We start from the raw sequence: 19,969 nt of genomic DNA, 5'->3' as shown, positions 1-19,969 counted from the left end.
GCCCCGCGGAGACGGGCGCGGTCCCGGGGAGCGGCGGCGCGGGCGGGGCGGGCGCGGCGCCGGCGGGAAGAGGCGGTGAGGGCGGCGCGGCTGAGCAAGGGCTCTGTGGCGCAATGGATAGCGCATTGGACTTCTAGCGCTGTGTGACGGGAGTCATTCAAAGGTTGTGGGTTCGAGTCCCACCAGAGTCGCATTTTGCCGCCGGGGCGCGGTGATCGCTCCCGGGGCTCCGCGGCCGGAACGCGCCGGGGGGACCCCGCGAATGCCCCCGGGCGCTGCCGCCGCGCGGGGTCCGCCCGCCCTGGGGACACCGTGGATGGGGAGCTCCGTTTTGGCACCGGAGCCGGAGGGCGCAGCCTTGCCAAGGGACCAATAACCAGGCATCGCTGCCAGCTTTTCAGGAGTTATTCTTATCGCGTCACCGCACAGCCATGGTGGAGCTGCCACTTGCCCACAGCGAAGATGTCCCCTCCAAAAAAAGCATTTTCACGTGGTTGGTGTCTGCCCTCCCAAAATCACACCACCGCCCCCCCCTCCCCGCCGCCTTCCTTCCCGCAGGCTCCACAAGAGGCGGCTGCGGGATCAGGAGCCGCGGAGGCCGTTACATGATCCGGGCTCAGCAGATGCCGTTTAAAATTACATGACGAGCCATTTCTGTAGCGCTGGCACCAGCCCACCGAGCCACACGTGGCTGCGCGAAGGCGGCACCACCATCACTGGCAGCCTGAGCGCTGCACGGCCGCTCTAAATAACCCAAAATGCAGCAAAACCCTCTCTCGCGGCCATCACTTCCCACGGTTTCCTTGACTGCTGCTCACAGCTTCTGGAAGCAAAGCTTTGCTGCCCTTCGGTTTATCCACCTCAAGGCTCTGACACGTTTCCAATGCAGAAAAGCACATTTCTGGGTCATTTTAGAGGCAAATGTTTCTTTCATCTCGGCCACTGCACTAGGACAACCCCCACGCTGTGCATTTTGCCAGCAGCTGAAGATTGTGTTTATATGCTGTCCTTTAGCATCTGCTTGAAATAACTCTGGGGACCAAAGGGAGGCTTTAGACAAAACCCCAAAGTCTGGCTGGTGGGATGAGAGGGAGAAGTTAAAAACAGGGAGTCTGGGGGTAGAGGAAGGAAGCCAGTCCCTCTGTTCCCAGGTCTGCTCTTAAACGTAGAAAACCAAGAGTTTTCCCCCTCCTCAGTCTCCTGGTATGGAGCAACTCCTGGTCACCCTGTCAGCCCCTGCTCCTGCCCCTCTGCTCCAGCATCCCACACTGGGACAGGGCCAGCGAAGCTGATAGCAGGGCAATTCCATGTCTCCCATTTGCCACCAAAAGAGAAACCCCTTCCCCCCTAAGGAACCAGGATCACTTTAGGAAGCCCTCAGCCTCCTCCTGCTCTGTACCCCAATCCTCCCCTGTCTGGGCCCTTCTGTAATGATCATCACAAGGAGCCAATTAACAGCCCAGCATCCCCAAATCCCAGCTGGAAAGATGCAGTTCCACAGTCCATTTTGTGCCCTGATCCCCAGGGATATATGGCCATGCACGTGCCCTGACATCATCTACCACCACAGAGAACAGCAGAACCTGCTGAAGCCAAAACAAAGGTGAGCTTTCACATCAGATCTCCCCCTCAGGAGGGGAGAAGGGACAGGAGAGGGGTAACGAACCACAGGCTCCACCATGGATTTTATTAAGCAAGAAGGAATTTCAACACCAAACACACACACATAAAGAGCCCCTGGCCTGGTGGTTCTCTACCGTCACATCCAGCAGCTCTGCTCCCTGACTGCTGGCAGTCTGGAGCCCTGTTAATTAACCCAGACAGCAATCAGCTCCCAGACACAGCACGAGCAGCTGCCATTTCTGAGCTCTCTGGAGCCTTATTCCTAATTGTGTCATACTGTTGCCCAAGGAGGGGATGATTCCTATTGAAAACTCAGTACAATCATGTGGATTTCATAATTCTTGATTGGAAGGGACTACAGAGAGACACAGCAGACTGGGATTGGCTCTCAAACAGCCAATCCAGCAGGGATAATATCCAAAAGTATTTCCCTGCCTGGCCCCCTGGCACACAATCATAGACTGCCTGGTCTCCAAGGCATGAGTGAAGAACATCCCATATGACCCAACAGGAGACCAGGTAAGCACCAGTACAAGATGAGATGTCACCACTGTACACACCCAACCTGCCCCTATGCTACTTTGGAAATCACTGGTTTAGCTCGAGTCCAGGACAACTCCAAGATTTTAAGCCTTGATCTTCCTGGGGAAGGTAGGAGGAAGGATTTACCTGCACAGGCCCAGAGCTGCAGAAGGCCAAGGCACCGGTTTGCTGCAGTATGCTCCCTCTCCATCCTAGCATTTGGGAGCATCAGTACTGGAATGCTGCTACAGGGGACCTGAGCAGCCAGACCCAGCTGGCAAAGGCACATCAGGGCTTGACATCCCTGAACCAAAATCACAAACAGCAAAAGAAGTCCAGTTTTGGGCACCATCAAAAGGAGGTGCCACTTGGCCTCTACCAACAGGATGGTGCCGGCTCTTGGCAGAAGAAAACTCAGGCCTCAGGTCCATGGAGCCACGCTGCCCTCCCAGGCAGGAGGATACGGAGCAGGGCAGGGAATGGCTGTTGTCTGACAACGGGGATCCCCTGTGCCCTCCCTAAACTCTCACACTCGAACGGCCGGGGGAGGGAAGATGCCGATCTCCTCCCGCAGGGACTCCACTGGCTGCTCCCAGCGCTGCTCGTAGTAGACATTCAGGACACAGCTGGCGTTGAGCCCGCTCCGGATCGCCCAGGGCACCAGCTCAGTGGCCAGGACCTGCAGCTTTCTGGAACAAACAATACAGGTGGTGGCAGTTTTGATATCCATACTTTGGTTTTGATTTCCTTCTCCAAGTTCCCACTGCAGGCAGGTGCCAAACCCACGTGTTTCATGTATCCCTCTATCTTTCTATCATCCCCTCTGTTTAACTCACAGGGAAAACTGAGGCACAGAAGAGGATGGTGTGCCAGGATGGTTACAGTCAGCACCAAACCCAAGACCAGAACTCAGGTTCTGCAACTGCTGGGCCACCAAAACAGATGTGCAGGGGCAAGGGACAGCTGTCAGTGTGGCGAGGGTCCTGCTGGCCCTCAACACATGCCAAGGCCTGGAAATTGCTCCTGCCTGGCACAGGGGGTTGGTGTTGAATGCAGACTAGGCATCAGGTTCTGCTTTAGCGACCAGGCAAAGCCATGCCTCCCGCTGTCACTGCTTCCCTGGGGAAGAGGGATCCCGGACTGACTCCCCCCTGCAAACCAGCAGTGTCCCCTCCTCATCCCCAGAGGATGTGGGGAAGCACCACCCAAGCTGGCACATCCCCAGGGCAGAGCCAGGCACTTACCGTGTGCTGAGACGGACGGGGCCAAACGCTGCTCCCAGGACACACATGGGCAGCCCTGTCTGCACGGCTTCGAACCACTTCACCACAACCTCACCTGGGAGGGAGCAGGGAGGCCATGAGCAGGCAGAACACCTGGGTCAAGGGCCGGACAGGGCCCTGAGGGCCTGCAACGCAGGCTGCACATCTGCCTTTCCTGAGGATGGCTACTCGGGAATGCTTCCCAAGGCTGGTCGTGGCCTCATTCTGTGCCAGGATGAGCCTTGTCACAAACCACCCACCCTAAAGGGACAGCACCCTGTGAGCTTGGGGAACAGGCAGGCCAACTCCCTGCAGATCTTCAGCAGTCTCCAGGACAGGCCTTTTACAAAAACTTCTGGGGCTCAGCCAAAGCCTGTGTAGGAGACCTGTCACACCAGTTCCCACAAGAACCAGTAAGACTCCACTTGTGACTTGCTGTTGAGTCAGACACAAAACGAGGGCAAAGGACACGGAGACGTGCAGAGAAGGAGCAACGAGGAGCCCCCTTCTGCCTTCACACAGAGCTTGCGAAACATCCCTCCCTCTGTGCCACCCTCCCTGCCAGGCAGCAACCACCCACCCAGCAGCTGCCTGTGCCCAGGGCTTGGGCAGAGCATCTCCCAGCAGGGAAAAGGTGACATCCCATGGCCTCTTGGTCACCACAGAGCCAGTGATGAAGGACAGTGATGATGCAAACCTCCCCACACATCAAACTGGGCTGAGGATCGAGGAGTCCGACAGGCCTCCATTCCTGGGAGAGGCAGCCGAGAAGCATCGGTGGTGTTTGGCAGTGCAGCCCCCTGAGCCCGTGCTGCTCACCCAGCATGTTAGTTGGCATGCCCAGGAGGGTGTGCATCAGGTCGTGGACTTCCCGGTACCTCTGGATCACATAGGCCAGCTCTTCATCATCAACAAACTTGGGTGGCATCCGGGTGTCCGGAGAAACCTTCTGCAAATCCAAAGAGGTCCAACTCAACTCTGTGGCTCCAATCTCCATCTAAAGCACACCTGTGCTCCCAGCACAGGGATCAGCCACAGAAATCTGCACACCACAAAACCCCACACTCACATTGTCCTCCAAGAACCGGACGTACTCCCGGCCCAGCGAGCCATCCGGCAGCCCCCGCAGCCTGGACATGTCCAGGGTGGAGAGACGGATGCAAGGCCGTTCCCTGAAAGCAAAACACAGGTCACTGAGACCCTCAGTGAAACCCACAGCTGGGGGTCCTGGAGAAAAGGAGCCCTTGGAAACCCCGATCCCATGTCTCTGCTTTTTCCTTGTGTGGATCCTGACTTCTCTCTGCAGGGTCAGCCCTGTCTGCATTCCTGTTGCTGAGGCTGGCACACAAATTGCTTAAGGGATCTACCTGAAGCCTTGGCATTAAAAGGGCTTTCATCTCGTGCCCCTGCAGCAGCTCTGGTGGGAAAAACACCGGTGTCCTCTGCACTGAAACACTGCTGCTGTGTGTGCTGCCAGCCAGGCACAGCCTCCAGCAACAGCCAGCCCTGCAGAGCAGAGCTCTTCAGTGTCCCTGCAAAGCAGCCAGAGCTTCAAAGGAACAGCCCTAAAGAGGGGAGGGAATTTGTTCTAAACACAGGTTTAATTTCAATCCTGCTCAGACTTTCACCACCAGCCACGTGGCAGCCATACATGGAAAGGTCTCCTCTCCACGTTGTTGGCAAACAGGTGCCTCACAGCCCTGGAAGTAAACAAAAGCCTATTTCCATGGACAGGGTAAACACTTCCCATGATAAAAGCCCTGCAGTGGATCCAGGAGCTTCTCATCTCCTGGAGCAGAGGTGCCACAGAGATAAGCAGGACTAGCACCTGCTTCACACTGGCTGCAGACACTTCCTTGTGTATTTGGTGTGAAAGGGACCTCAGAAGCTTGGGGGATAAAAAAAATACTTGTGTGCACAAATGGGACCCCTAAAAATCCCTGCAACACCACAGGACAAGGAGCAGGTGGGGATGTCCCTCCCCAGCCCTCAGTGCCTTTGCTGTCCCCTCTCCCTGGGCAGTTCCTCTGGCTCTCAGCCCCATCCTAGTGCTCTTAATGCTTTTCCAGGTCAACATCCAGAGCCAGGATCAGGCTGCTCTGCACAAACATATGGCAAAAGGCAGCTTTTCCCCAGCCCCTGTGTGGCACAACCCAAACAACACACAAGAGGCAGGTGTGACACATGACAGGGAGCAGGGAGAAGGCAAGCAGATACACAGTGAAAGCTTGGTTAATAAGAGAAATCCCTCCTGGCCTTCAGCCTGGCTGTGCTCAACAAGTCCCTGCAGACATGGAAGCAAAAGTGATTGAGTCTTAACAAGGAAACAAAAGCTCATTTCACAGCTTGCGGAGATGCTGCTGGGCACTGGGAAAGAAAATATGGAGGTGTCTAAGGAGGAGGCAGACCAACAGAGATGAAGTCTCCAACGCGAGGAGGTGCAGCAGCAGGCACAGGGAAGAAATCAATGGGTGTGGTGGGTTCTTATTGCTGCTTAGCATCCACATCCATGGATTTCTCCTCTGCGCCTGCTGCTGCATCTCCTGGTGTTGGCAGCTGCCAGTTCCAGCAGTGAAGCAGAACAGACAGGCAGCAGCGTCCGCCCTCAGACATGGCACAGGGCTCCTGGGATCGTTCAAAATAAAGTGAAATAAACAGCCTGGAGGGTTAGAGCTAACTAAATGCCTGGGTTGCTTTCAAGCTCTCCCCTCACAGGGCCCAAGGAATGTGCTTGGTGTTGTGTCTCCCTCCCCACAGGACCCACAGGGTGAGGGCGGGAGGGATGAGAGGGACGCACTGGAGGATGCGGTAACCTTCAGGGTGGTGCTTCATCTTGTCTCGCAGGTTGGGCAGGGCCAGGCAGCCTGTGGTCTCCCCAAGGACTGCCACCATGTCTGAAAGAGAGACCAGAGAGTGACCCAAGAGCGGTTTTTGCAACACCCAGCTGTTCCAGGTTGGCAGGTGAGGAAATAAGGCAATGGACCCATTGACCAGGAGCAAGCAGGAAGCCCGCGGCAAAGTGGGGACACCACAAACCACAGATCTTCAGCCTCAGGGGCTTACTCTGCCCTGGTGTCACCCCCATGACCCTTCCTGGGGATGGGAGGTAGGTGCAGGCATGAGACCTGAGGGACCATAGAGGAATGAGACAGGGCTGGATGGCACCACAGACAGTCATGAGGAGGCCACTGGGGTGTGTTTGGGTTCCTCACCCCCTCTCTTCCACAGCTTCCTGCCCTGGGCCAGCTCTCAGCCCTGCACTTATCCCGTAACTAAAGGTCTTACCCAACAGAGGGAGAAATAAACTCCTGTGAAGCTTTTAGGAGACACGGGGCGGGATCTGCCGGACGTGTTTGGCAGGCACTGCCCTGGCCGGGCTTACCGTGTCTGTAGGGGTCATAGAGCGCCATGACCGCGGAGCCGGCGGCCAGCAGCGCCTTCTGCAGCAGGCTGGTGGGGATGTGGCTAGGGTAAAGCTGGTGCCACCCTTCCTCCTCCTCCACCTCCTCCTCCTCCTCCTCCTCCCCGGCGTGTCCATCCCAACCCCGCGGATCGCTGTGGCTCAGCCGGGCTGTGCCTGCGGGGAGCACCGGGCGAGGGACCGGACCAGGGGAGGGACAGACCCGGGTGAAAGGCCGACCCGAACGCCGCAGGGGCTGCGGTGGGGCCGGCGGGAAGCACTCGCCCGGGGAGCCGGGACCCGCCCGCAGCAGCGGGACCCCCCGCACCGCTCCCACCGCCCGCAGCAGCAGCCGCCGCATCCCGCCCGGCCCCGGCGCTGCCCCGGAAGCGCCCGGACGGGGCGGAGCGGGCGGGGAGCGCGGCATGGCGGGGCCGGCCGGGCTCTTCGCCGTGTACAAGCCGGCGGGGGTGGCCTGGTGCCGCGTCCGAGAGGCCGTGGAGACGCGGCTGCTGCGCGGTGAGCGCGTCGGGGCCGGCGGCGGGACCCGTCCCATCGCATCCCCGGGGGTCGCCGGCGGCCCCTGACCGCCCCCCCCGCATCTCTTTGCAGAGCTGAACGCGGCGCCCAGACCCGCCCCGCGGCAGCAGATCCGCTTCCTACCGACACCGGCACCGGCACCGAGCGGCGGCGGGGCCCTGGAGCTGGTGCCTACCAGGGTGCCCGTGCTGGCCGACCATCCCCTCGGTAAGGCTGGGGGAGGTGGGAGTGGTAGGAGCATCGGGATGGTGGGAGCACGGGAATGGTGGGAGCCCCGGGCCGGCTCTGTGAACTGACCTCCCGCTGTCTCCGTTGCAGTCCAAGGCCCGCGGTTCAGGCGGCTGAAGATCGGAGCGGGTCACCGGCTGGACGTGAAGGCTTCAGGAGTCTTCGGTGGGTCTCATCCTGGAGTGGCACCAATTTCTTCGAGGTGATGGGTTTCTGCAGGGGGAAGAAGTGGTGGAAGCTCAGCCACTGCACAGTGTCAGCCCTCGGGTCTCACAGCCCAGCGACCCCTCACCCCCAGCACACAGGGCTTTGCTCGGGGACTCCAAGCTCCTGAACTGCCACATAACCCCCCATCTCTGCTCTACCACCTGAACTGGCTTTGCTGTATCACTGCTGAGTCTTTGCCCAAGTACCCAGCTGTAAAGTTCCGGAGAAATCCAAGAACTCTGGTTACAGCCTTAAAATTTTCATGACAGGCAACCATTTGGGGGTCTAATTGCACTGCTCAGACATGACTCCTAAGGAGATACATCCCTGTCCAGGGGAAAGAGTGGTGTGAGTGTGCAGTGCTCTATAAATGCAGATCAGTGACTTCATGAGTGGCTCAATAACAGGTTCCCCATTTTCTGTGTTTCAGTGCTTGGCATTGGCCATGGGAACAAGCTGCTCACTGACCTGTACAACTGCCACCTGACCAAGGTAGGTGCTGGCTCTGAACGGCCTCAGAACACTGGAGGGTGATTATACCCTTGGTCCTACCCCAGTGCCCTGGACTTTGTGATGGTGGTTCTGCTCTTGAGTCTCAAGCCCACCAACGCTTTTGAGAGCTTTTCAAGGTGCAGAATGTTGCCCTTCCCGTGAGCATCCACTCATGGCCTTTAGAGCCCCGGCTGCTGCTGTCTTTGTGTGCAACACTCGTAGCCTGCACTCCTCGCAGCTGCATGGCACAACACTGCTACTCAACTGCTGGGAGTATTTCTTTGATTAAACTGTGCTCTTTGCCTTTCTTCCAGGTTTACACTGTTGGTGGGCTGTTTGGTAAAGCCACTGATGATTTCTCAGACACAGGGAAGCTAATAGAGAAGACAACATTTGGTAAGAAACTGATTTTATGTGGTTTGGTTTTTTTTTAAAATACAGAACACCAAACAGCACACTAACTGCAAAGCATTTAACCAGGTGAACTGCACAACAAAAGCTGCTCCTTACATGGTTTCTGTTTGTTATAGATGTTGTAGTCCACTTGTTCTAAATATAACACAATATAAAATATAAAAGCCAGTATAAGTGCTGGCCACAGTCATTGCTACTGGGTTGGTCAAGACCCAGATCTCTGTAAATCACACTTGGTGATAGCAGTTAAAAGCTTTCATTGAATGAAACTCTTCAAACACCCGATAAGAGAAACTGGAGCATCGACATCTTGAAATCAATTAAGCAGAGTAACTCTTCCCTTTGCCAGTCCAGTGCTGTGCTGCTCCATGTGCAGCCAGAGAAAGTGGCTCTGCTGAGGCCACCTCTCATCAGCCCCTTTTGATGTGACTGCCCAAGGGACAGCAATACCTTGGTGGCACGTTTCAGGCTGCTCTCTCTTTCCAGTTTCTGGGTGGATAATTGAGACTTTGTTTCTGCCTTAATATTTGCAGATCATATCACAAGGGAGAAGCTGGAACGGATTCTCGCTGTCATTCAAGGGACAAATCACAAGGCCCTGCTGATGTGGGTATCCAAGGGGGAAATGAGCTGACCTGATCCCACTGCCATTTGCTGGTCTTTAAAACAAACAAGAGGGGTTTGTTTCCCATAATCGAAGTCTTTAAAGGTTGGAATGCTTGCCAGGGGCAGAGAGGAGTTACTGGGAGTTTAGACCGATTACAGCTACATTAGGGCTGACAAAAATATCTTGCACACATGACCAGGTACCTCCCTCCCAAACTGTGCTACACTACTGACAGTATTAAAATATATGCAAAAACTCAACAGAGAGGCAGTTTCAAGAACAAAAACTGCAGCTCTGCTTTGTTGGGGGTGGAGATATTTTGAATCCCATTGGAGTGAAGTACTAAATGCCTGTTCTGCCCCCTTTTTTGTTTTTCCAGGTATTCTAACATTGATATGAAAACACAAGAGGCTTACGAGCTGGCTGTCAAAGGGTTGATTCGTCCCATGGATAAAAGCCCCCCGATAATCACAGCGATCCGATGCCTCCAGTTTGCACTTCCAGAATTCCAGCTAGGTAGGACTGGCCCAGAATGCCCTGGGGAACTCTGTGTTATGGCAAATAAGTTGGTAAAATTCAGTTTCTGAATTGTGGTTTAATGCCAAAGAACTTGGTGGGAATTTCTCATCAGCTTGTAACTGCTAATCCCTGCAGAAAATTTGAAGGATTTGTAGTTTCCAAAGTCACCAAAGCATCTCCTCTTTTGATGAACTCTTCAGGGTGGCTGAAAGATTCTTTGGTAGGGGAAGATCTGGAATCTTCACACTACTGAAGCTGCTCTTGTAAATCCATCCAGCTGTATACCCAGTTAATTTCCCTGCCAGTTCCAGATCAAAGTCTGAGGCCAGAAAATTTGCATCATGAATACCTAAAGGACAAAATTCTTCTTATCCCAATGATTTAGTGCAATGCATTTCAGTGCTGGGTTGTTGGGGTTTTTTAAAGCATGGTTTGCTTTCCTGCATCCAGTCTCCTTCTCCTCACAAACTATTTGCCTTATTAAAAAAGTGCCTTTTATTTTCACCTTTGAAATACCTAAATTTCTACATTATTCTCTTGTATTTATGGGCTTGTTTTCCTAAAGTATTCACTCTGGGTGAGGCTAAGACACCTTGCAGTATTCCAGAAAATCATAATCCACCCATGCTGTATCTTAAATAGTGCCTTCTGCCAAACCAGTTCTTTCAGCCTAACTGCAAGTGACGTCTGGATTTACAAAGTCTGAGCTTGTGTCAAAAGCTTTGCTGCTTCTGAAGGAACCTCTCTGTCCTCCTAGAAATCCACTGCTTGCATGAGACCCAGCAGTACCTCCGGAAGGTGGTTCACGAGATCGGCCTGGAGCTGAAATCCTCCGCCGTGTGCACACACGTGCGGAGAACGCGCGACGGGGTTTTCACGCTGGACGACGCCCTGCCCAGAACCCAGTGGGACCTGCGGAGTATCCAGGATGCCATTCGGAACTGTCGGCTTAAAGTGGAAACAGAGATAGAGAAAACACTGGGACATCGGGATAACAGTCCTGTCCATCAGCTGGATGTGCAGACGGCTGAGAGTGCTGAGGGGGGACATCCATGAGCAATCCCTGCAGCAATCCCTGATGGACAGCAGAAGGAAAGAGGTTAATTGCAGTTCACTTCCACCCTTTCCTTGAGATGACTTTAATCAGAGGCTTTCTTTTTTTTCCCAGTAACAGGCTGTATCAGTTTTTTGAAAGCATCACAAACAGTTCATTAAACGGGAGGTAGCTGTGCCAAAATTCCTGTTGACTTTGAGAACATTAGGTTGCTAAGGGATATAAAAGCCCATTCCCAAATTGTTTAGCAGCAGGAAATAGCGTCTCAGAGAGCTGTATTCCCTTGACTGCACAGATTTGTTCCTTGCAACTGGCAGCATAACTTATCTACTATATGGATTTTATTTTCCCTCTGTTGCCTTAGAGTGTTTTCTTTCCATTAGCCCTGCTTTCAGACACAAGACTCAAGATCAGGCTAAATGAGGGATGTGCAGGAGAAAACAGCTTACCCAAAGCAATGCAAGGAAATGGTTATATCCAGAATAGGTGTGTGTGATGAGAAATGGCTTGTAATGGGGACTGATGCACAGGAGACACAAGAAATAAAACTGCAAGTGACCTAAAGGGGAAGAAGAGGCTGGTTCTTGGCTCAGTACTCATCCATGAAGGCACTGACTCATAAAAAATCCCAGTATGTGCTACTTTTTTTGAATTCTTTTTTTCTTTCCCTGAGGAGCCAAGGGTGTTGAGGGGTCTCTGGTATCCTGCTCTGCAGCAGCCCTGTGCAGACAGCATGTCCTGCCCTTTGGTGAAACTCTGTGAGCTCTGTGACACCACTTGGTCTCTGTCAGCTCACTATAGCTGGGCCTAACTTAGCAGAAATACACTTTCTAAATTTAAGTTAAAAATGTGAATTACACTTACCATTATTGCATTCAGTGTTCTTCCAGCTCTACACTTAGTTAGCGAGTTGGGAGGTTTATTTATAGAAAGCAGATCTGTTCTGTTCCTCTCCTGGACTTGGGCAAAAGCCAGCGTATTTCATCCTCCAGGTGACAGCCATGAAGGTACAAGAGTAGCTCTGGGAAGGGCAGTCGGAGGGGCCACGATGAAGTACCTCAATGACAACTGTGCAGTCCTGTCCTGAAGTATCCCAGGAATCATTTAGTCCCTGGAATCTCTCAGTGGTGGGTTTCCCTGCACAGAGCAGCCGGAAGAGCCGTGGAACGCAGCTGCCACCGCGTGGCAGAGCCACCGTGCCAGCAGCAGGGACTCCCCAAGGACATTCTGCTCTTACTTCATGTTGTACTGTGGGTGTTTATCCTCCATGGACAAGGGAGTGGGATCAGGGCACCTTCCCCAGGCACTGTGCCCTGTGCTACCTGAAGTGTAACCCCTGTGCAGGACACTTGCACAGCTACAGCTGCAAGTTTCAGTCCCAGTGCTGCTACACAGATGGGAAGAAAACATGGACTTCTCACTCCTTAAATAACCTTCAGTAACTTTCCAGTGGACTATACTTCATCCCCACAGCTCACACCTAACACAAACTGAAGAATTCCCATACATACTTCCCATTGCAAAACCAAATTCCAGTTGCACGTGCCATCGCCAGAGGAACATTTTGGTTGGAACACTCCAGGCTGAACCAGTTCTTCCACACACAAAATACCAGCCAAAATAGCAGCCTTAATAACAAAGTTTGCATTTCCCAGTTCTTGCCTTCTTGTGACTTTTTTCCTTCCCTTAAAACTACTCCAAAACATGGGAGTTTTCCTCCCTTGGCAGAGGAGTGTGGGATATACCTGTAACCATTCCCCTGGGAGTCCATTCTGATCTGGGCACAGTAAATACACTGCACAGCTGCACATCAGCAGAGACCTGCTTGGATGAATCGTGGAATACACAGGCTGGCTCTGCCCCTGCTCGAGACCTCTCCCCACAGCTTTTGAGGCAAAACAAGATACTAATTAGTGATGTTTCTGTGCCAGGCCCAGAGCCAAGAGCACAAAAACAATTCTGTTCTCAGCAGCAGCCTTGTGACTGGTTCCTAGTCGCCAATCACAACAAAGATTAATTTGATTCAGATTTGGAAATAACGAGCAGACTGCAGCATGTGTCTGACTGGAGACTAGAGAGGAAACTCACTGGGCAAGAAGGTCCTAGAAAGTAGAAATGGGCAGAAGGACATCAAGCCTGAGTGAAAAAAGGACAAGGGATCTGCAGTCACCAGAGCACTTCATCACTTAGAACTGCCCAAGGCAGCCAAATTTAGTCTGTGCAGTCACCCTAACACTGACATTGAAACACTCGTGCTCCCAACATCAGCACTGCCCAGGACAGCACTCGCTCTCAGTGACTCTGCACTTAGAGCAGAGAAAGGTGGTTCTGCACCTGCCCATTCCTGGGCAGTGCTGCCACCCTGTCGTCATGGACAGAAAACATCTCAATAACAGATGTTAGAGTTGTCTGAGAATGGTTTTAGAATTTGTTCCCAGGTTCATGTAATGTTTTAAAGGCTCTTAAAGTGAATTACTGAGAAATGTGAAGGCTGCTTTATTCAGATTGGACAATTAACACAACTTCACATTTTTCCATTTTACTACAGAAATGATACAAAACCTCCAGATACCAGAGCAGGTAAGTACAAAAATGCAGAACACCCAGAGTTCTCCAGATTTGACCATACAACAAAACCCCCAAACCACCACAACTTCAGCCCTCCCTCCGTGCTTCTGAGGGTTTTCCTTTCAAAGCAGCTATTACATTGGACATTTGTATGTCCTCACTTCCTCTATCCATTCAGTAACCAAACAGCCCCAGGATGTAGCAGGGAAACAAAAGCTTCATAGGAAGGGTCTCAACATCAACCTGAGTTACAGCCTTACTAATTAAAAAAATAAAAATCTCGTTGATCAGGTAGTAGATGAAATTAACCCAAGTCCTATATCCCTTTCTCAACAGGAGAAAACAGTTGATAGATTCAACAACTTTCACGTTCCAAAGATTCTTAGGAACAAGCCTGTTAAACCCCACCTGTGGCAATGCTACATTTAAATCAAAAATCCTTCAGAGGGCACCTTCTGCCTGTTCCAAACCAGAATGACACCAACACGTGTGCCCAGTGACAGTCACTTCTGCAGGATGTGGCAGCCTCCAGGTTCAGGACTAGTCACTGAGCTCCAAGTCATATTCAGGGTAGAGCTGTTTTGTAGTGACCCCTCGGATAACAGCTAGGAAGAAAAATACCATTGCTTTTATTAAACATAGATCAGATCAGTAAGAAAAGTTGTGTTTTCCTGCCCTAACTACCCCACACAACCTCCCACAGCCAAGAAACCAACCCAAGGTTTTGCAGCTCTGCTGCCTGCTTGTCTCAACACTTTGCTTTCTTTATGAAGAAGAAAACTGACAAAAATTGGTAAGACTTTTCAAATTTTGGTAATCCACAGCAGAGACTAAAATACTGGTAAATAACAATTATTTCCCATGTTCAGTCCTGAAAACACGCCAAGAAAACAACAACAGAAGCATTTGTGCTTGCACAATGATTGAGTAATACAAGCCTAGAGTCTGTAACACAAGCTCTGCCTCCGTGGTGCAGCAGCTTCTCTCTGTGTCTGTATGAAAACACCAACTAAGGAGTTCTCCAACAGCTTTCCCCTTCCTTACCCAGCTTGCCCAGCAGCATCTGCCCAGCATCTTTGATTTCATTGTACTCATGGAGCAGAGAGATGTGCTTCTCCAGTTCCCCCAGGCTGTAGCCTCTGTAAGAGAACACCAGAAAGGTCACAAATGGCACAGAGGGATTGGGGGTTCCTGCTGCTGTGGGAGACCAAAGCCTGGCACCTCAAAAGCAGAAACTGAAGGCAGCAAGTGCAGTTGCTGCAAGTCATAAACATCAAAGCTCCAAACGAGCAGATTATTTTGAAAAAAAAACTTATTTTGAGGGGGTTTTTTGCCACATCAAGATAATTCACTCGAGTTCTCAGAATCAAGTAGAAACAGGAGAAGGCTGTGGCGAGTTCCATTTATATGTATCTCTAATCTCTAGCTAGGGAAAAAAAATTAAGAATCACAGAATCATTGAATGATTAAGGTTGGAAAATACCTTCGAGATCAAGTCTAACCTTTGACCAAACACCACCATATTAACTAGACTGGAGCACTGAGTGCCATGTTCAGTCATCTCTTGAACACCTTCCAATGCCTGACAATCCCTTCAGTGAAGAAATTCTTCCTGATGTCCAACCTGAACCTTCCCTGGTACAGCTTGAGGCCATTTCCTCTTGTCCTGTCACTAAAAGGTCTGTTTACCCTTAAGGATAAACCAAAAAGGGTTTTGCAACGGCCTTTGTTGTTTTACCATTTCCATCCTATGCACTATACTTATCTTGGAAAATATCACTCCTTCACAACAAACAACAAATGGCTGAAATTATCTGTTCCCAGTTAACATGTAATTACCTCAGGAACATACAGGATAAAGCCAAAATCCTCTTATGCAAGGTCCTAGTAAAACATGCTTTGCTTTACTAAATAAATTGGAAAGAATTCCCTCAGGTTCCATCACTCACAACAACACTGGAACCAACATTGCACCATAACAACAATGTCATCATACAAGGTCAGCTCTCAGCTCCAATTCCTGTTTTAAAAACAAAGATAATTCAGGCAACACAGTGAACATTGAGCTTGCCAAGGACATACTCGGACAATAACTGTGCAATTTCCTGGTCTAGGGCAAGGTCTTTCCTTTTCAGCTCTTCAATTTCACACCTCAGGGCTGCTTCGCTGGCTCCATTAGGTTGGAAGGAGCTTGAAGATGGGACCTGTAGAGCACAGAAGACATTTAAGAGCAACTCAGCCCTGGATAAGACACTACAGTGCTGTGGGCACGAATGGGAAAATAGTGTGTGTGCCGCTGGATAAAACAGGAGAAAAAAAAGGGAAAAAAATATCCCATGGGCAGGGAGTGGGGAGCTTAAGTAAGACAGGGATCGGTCTATGCAGCATTAGGCTGTTCCACAGCACATCCTACAGCACTCCGGAGATTTACAGCGTGAAGCGAAAATAAAAAATCAAACTTTGGTTTTTACAAGCTCCCAGGAGGGGAGCTAAACTGCGGGGCCGGCACTAACTCAGGGAACGAGCGATTTCTCCCTCCAAGGAAAAACACTCCCCGCTGCGCGGGGCCGTGCGAGCGGCCGCCGTGGGGAGAAGACAGAGGACCCACCGCCCCCGCCCGGCGCGGACTCACCGGCGCCCTGAACCCGGCCGTGCCGCTCCGCCGGCCGCCGCCCGAGGCCCTGGCAAAGCAGAAGGAGCCGCGTCAGGGGCCGGGCACCGCCGCCTCGGCGGGGACGCGGCCCGGTAGGGGAGGCGAGGGGGCAGCGGGGAACCGGCTCGTACCTCCTGGGCAGGGCCCGCGGTGGCGGGTGGCGGGGCGGGCTGCGGCCGGTGCTCGGCGGGACCCGCTCGGCCAGCGCTGAGGGCTCCGGGCTGAGGGCTCCGGGTTCGCGCCTCCCGCCTCACAGGCGCGCGAGGCGCCGCGGGGCACGCCGGGAACTGTAGTCCTGCTGCCGAGGAGCACGCCGGGAACTGTAGTCCTGCTGCCGAGGAGCACGCCGGGAGTTGCAGTCCCCTGTCACGGCCCGCCTGCAGGTGACATTAGATGTGGCAGGACACAATTGTCCTTGTTATAGTCAAAGAGACCCAAAAATCTTTCACATTTTAGATAAAATTTATTTATGACAAATGAGCAAAGCAGCGCTGGGCGGCCCTGGAGTCTCCGCTCCACCAACGGTCCGCGAGTTTAGAGAGTTTAGAGTCCGCCTCATATATATTTTGCCATTTCCTCCTTTTCAGAAGGCTCCTCCTTGTTTTAGACGTCATTAGTCCTTTCTACGCAGACTCCGTCCTGTTGCTAGGGGGTGGGTTCTTCTTTTGAGGTGGTCTTGGGGTGAAGGCGGCGGGTCTTCCTCTCATTACCGTTGGTTGAACTTGGTACTTGCGCCTGTACCTTTTGTCCTTCTTCTGTAACTCTATGCATTTCCTCCTTATAAGTACATTTAAGGTTTATAGCTAACATAACAGGATATATAGCTTGCCATGGTAACATAATATTGCAGTTTGACATTTTGCAATCTAAGTGAATCGTGGACTACAACATTACAAATTTTATTTGATCAGCAAATTGCCTGTCTTTGCCTTTATTTTGTTGGACGAGGGATGTAATTCCAGTTGCTGCCCCTGCTGTTCCCAGACCAAGGAGCATGGCAATAGTTATGGCAGTAAGTGGTTCTCGTTTTTGTATTCTGTGTTTATTACCATCCCAATGTTCAAGGACCGATTCTTTTGAATGGTAAAGGATTGGGGGTATTACCATTATCTGTATACAGAATTCCTTGCTTTCGTTAAATATTTGTAAATATTATTTGGTCCCACCTGCTAGGGTTCTTATTGAGGTTTTCCTTTTCTAATCAAAATTAAACCCCCTCTATCTGTTCCAGGTTCCCAGTATCTGACTCCCCAAGTCTTTCCTATCAGCCATCCTGGGTCTTCTGGTTGCATTACCTGGAGGATTATATGAGTACAATTACTATATCCTATGGATCCCCCAGACAAATCTACTTGTGGATGCTTGCAGCCTGGTGGTCCCCATGTCGTTGTTAGGTATTTATCTTGGACAGTAGGGACCCAGGCAGAAGCAATAGTGACACACTTCCAATATGCACAATAATATTGATTATGAGAGTTACAATACCCCTTTCCTGGATTAGATGCAGGACACAAATAATAAGGCTTCTGGTTTAAGCAACGTTGTAGAGGTACCATTTGGCACAGTGTAACAGAGAAGCTAGGAGGTCCTGCTGTAAGATTTCGCCCAATTACTTTTTGATCGCTCCACCTGGCAAGGGTCCATTCAAAAGGCTGCTGTGTTTCGCTTCCAATTGCGTGTGTTATATATATTAAACTTATGATCACTGGAACTTTACTCATTTTTGCAAATTGTAATTTAGTTTCCAGTTTGTCCCGGTGGTATTGGCAAAACAATTTACAGATTTCTGTTTCAGCCCGTTGTCCCCTAGTAGGTATCGGGTTATCTTGGCATTGCACACAGTAAGGTTGTCTTTTAACTGAAACACAGGACCACTCTTTATTACACTGTAATAAATTTGCAAACAACCCAACCTAAATGTCCAGAAGTAGGGTGTTTTATGCAAGGTATCCCCTGGATGTTTTCTATTCTGGGGGTCTCAGATACTTCTGTTTCTATTTCACAACACAAAGGGAAGACGTGAGGTGTTCCCGTTAACTTGTATAGTCCAGCCCCTCCTGTTTGATTATGTATCCTTTCTCTACTCCAAGGTGCAAAATGTACCTCTCGTAAAGTGTTTCCAGGAGGTATTCAGAACCATTGATATAAACTATTTCTTACTTCCCTTCTGGGATGATTGATCCACTGGCCTTGTCCTCTTTATCTTCATTCGGAGACCTCCCAGTTCAGATGTTACAGCCCATTCTGTGGGAGGCAGTTCTACTGGTCCCTTGACCCGAGCTGCATGAGTCCAGCCTCTCTTGGCAGTACGGATTGCTGTATCTGTGGTAAGAAGAACAACAAAAGGTCTTTCCCAACGAGGGGTCAATGAGGATTCTTTCCAGGTTTTGATTAATACTTGATCTCCAGGCTGAATTTTATGTATAGATATGTCTAAGGGAGGTCGCTGAGTTACTAGTCCTTTCTTTCTCAATTCCTGTCTCCTCTTCATTAATTCAATTATATATTCTCTTAAAAGGGCATCTTCTACTTTTGGATTTTCCATTGGGGTTCCGAAATTATATGGCATTCCATACATCATTTCAAATGGTGAAATTCCCATGTCAGTGTGTGGTTGGGTTCAGATGTATAATAAGACCAATGGCAAACACTTTATTAAATTCATTTTAGTTTCAATCATTAATTTAGTTAAATGTTTCTTTATTTCTCCATTCATCCATTCAACTTTACCAGAACTTTGTGGATGCCAAGGAGTATGATACTCCCACTTGGTTCCAAAAAGCTCTACTGTTTCTTTAATTATTTTAGAAGTAAAATGCGGTCCTCTATCCGAATCTACCACTGCCACGGTACCATACCTTGGAATGATTTCTTCTAATAAAATTTTGATCACGGTCTTGGCCGTACATTGTGCTACAGGGAAAGCTTCTACAAAGCAGGTGAGATGATCTACCAACACTAGTAGGTATCGATATCTTCCTACTTTAGGTAGCTCAGTAAAATCTGTTTGTACTTTCTCAAAAGGAAACTCACACTCGTTTCCCTTCTTTCGTGGCTTACGCCCTCGCGGGCTATAAGAACCGCACTACTAGAAGGTCCACACTCCCAAAGCAGGTCTCAGTCGTTTGCACTCCGGGAATCCTTAATCCCCGACCGAACGGAACCGCTTATAAATACTTACTCACTCCTGAGTCGTCGTTCGGATCTTACGGGGAACTGCAGTGTATTCCTTTGCTCATTCGCCTTAGATCTCGGTCGGATATCCAGAATGTGTACCTCAGGAGGCCCTCTCCAGGACCGTCTGGAGATGGAGTCCCGCAGCACAGAGCGTCTGGATCCAAAATCGTTATAGTCAAAGAGACCAAAAATCTTTCACATTTTAGATAAAACTAATTTATGACAAATGAGCAAAGCAGCCCTGGGCCGCCGGGGAGTCTCCGCTCCACCGACGGTCCGCGAGTTTAGAGTCCGCCTCGTGTATATTTTGCCATTTCCTCTTTTTCAGTAGGCTCCTCCTCGTTTTAGACGTCATTAGTCCTTTCTACGCAGACTCCGTCCTGTTGCTAGGGGGTGGGTTCTTCTTTTGAGGTGGTCTTGGGGTGAAGGCGGCGGGTCTTCCTCTCAGTACCGTTGGTTGAACTTGGTACCTGCGCCTGCGCATCGCAGGGGCTGAACCGGCCCGGCTCCTCCCGGCGTTCGCTCGGTGTTATCGGGGCACCGCAGCAGCGGGACAGCGCCGGGTGTCACACGGCAGCCCAGGGTGTCTCCAGGGCGGAGGGTGTCACACCAGCGAGGGTGTCCCGGAGAAGGGGCGTCACCGCGGGGTGTCCCGTGTTGTGAGGGTGTCACCGCGGGTGTCCCGGGTGTCACCGCGGGTGTC

At 51.2% G+C, this 19,969-nt stretch overlaps 5 protein-coding genes, 1 long non-coding RNA gene and 1 other non-coding gene across 7 annotated transcripts in view; 2 read left to right on the top strand and 5 right to left on the bottom strand.

The window, feature by feature from the left end:
• Positions 1 to 50, bottom strand: part of URM1 (ubiquitin related modifier 1) — a 35,293-nt gene extending 35,243 nt beyond the window's left edge. The window contains exon 1 of the mRNA XM_051808120.1: positions 47 to 50. The gene's annotated coding sequence lies outside the window, so the exon portion shown is untranslated. The remainder of the gene's footprint in view (positions 1 to 46) is intronic.
• A 49-nt stretch (positions 51 to 99) lies between these two features.
• TRNAR-UCU (transfer RNA arginine (anticodon UCU)) lies at positions 100 to 191 on the top strand. The gene is given in 2 exon segments: positions 100 to 136; positions 156 to 191. It is a non-coding gene; the product is annotated as a tRNA-Arg (tRNA).
• A 1,475-nt stretch (positions 192 to 1,666) lies between these two features.
• Positions 1,667 to 7,241, bottom strand: COQ4 (coenzyme Q4). Its single transcript, XM_051808161.1, has 6 exons — positions 6,790 to 7,241; positions 6,205 to 6,301; positions 4,477 to 4,579; positions 4,227 to 4,356; positions 3,390 to 3,483; positions 1,667 to 2,834 (listed from the first exon to the last, which is right to left on the bottom strand). The coding sequence occupies exons 1-6, from the start codon at positions 7,232 to 7,234 to the stop codon at positions 2,672 to 2,674; spliced, it is 1,032 nt and encodes a 343-aa protein (XP_051664121.1). The 5' UTR covers positions 7,235 to 7,241; the 3' UTR covers positions 1,667 to 2,671.
• On the top strand, positions 7,189 to 11,217 carry TRUB2 (TruB pseudouridine synthase family member 2). Its single transcript, XM_051808162.1, has 8 exons — positions 7,189 to 7,326; positions 7,420 to 7,554; positions 7,666 to 7,740; positions 8,213 to 8,274; positions 8,589 to 8,670; positions 9,222 to 9,294; positions 9,675 to 9,811; positions 10,572 to 11,217. The coding sequence occupies exons 1-8, from the start codon at positions 7,233 to 7,235 to the stop codon at positions 10,868 to 10,870; spliced, it is 957 nt and encodes a 318-aa protein (XP_051664122.1). The 5' UTR covers positions 7,189 to 7,232; the 3' UTR covers positions 10,871 to 11,217.
• Positions 9,846 to 19,969, bottom strand: part of DNM1 (dynamin 1) — a 98,294-nt gene continuing 88,170 nt past the window's right edge. The window contains exon 16 of the mRNA XM_051808160.1: positions 9,846 to 10,274. Coding sequence (XP_051664120.1) covers positions 10,164 to 10,274 — 111 coding nt within the window. The 3' untranslated portion in view covers positions 9,846 to 10,163. The remainder of the gene's footprint in view (positions 10,275 to 19,969) is intronic.
• Positions 13,341 to 16,479, bottom strand: SWI5 (SWI5 homologous recombination repair protein). Its single transcript, XM_051807695.1, has 6 exons — positions 16,467 to 16,479; positions 16,221 to 16,338; positions 16,069 to 16,117; positions 15,519 to 15,640; positions 14,481 to 14,575; positions 13,341 to 14,041 (listed from the first exon to the last, which is right to left on the bottom strand). The coding sequence occupies exons 1-6, from the start codon at positions 16,477 to 16,479 to the stop codon at positions 13,977 to 13,979; spliced, it is 462 nt and encodes a 153-aa protein (XP_051663655.1). The 3' UTR covers positions 13,341 to 13,976.
• On the bottom strand, positions 16,533 to 19,969 carry LOC127480237 (uncharacterized). The gene is made up of 2 exons (XR_007907798.1): positions 19,271 to 19,969; positions 16,533 to 18,411 (listed from the first exon to the last, which is right to left on the bottom strand). It is a non-coding gene; the product is annotated as an uncharacterized LOC127480237 (long non-coding RNA).

The sequence above is a fragment of the Manacus candei genome, unplaced genomic scaffold (assembly GCF_025592945.1).
Source record: "Manacus candei isolate 608988 ecotype Guabito, Panama unplaced genomic scaffold, ASM2559294v1 h1tg000071l, whole genome shotgun sequence".
Classification (NCBI taxonomy): Eukaryota; Metazoa; Chordata; class Aves; order Passeriformes; family Pipridae; genus Manacus; species Manacus candei.
This window is presented reverse-complemented; position numbering and strand designations above follow the sequence as displayed.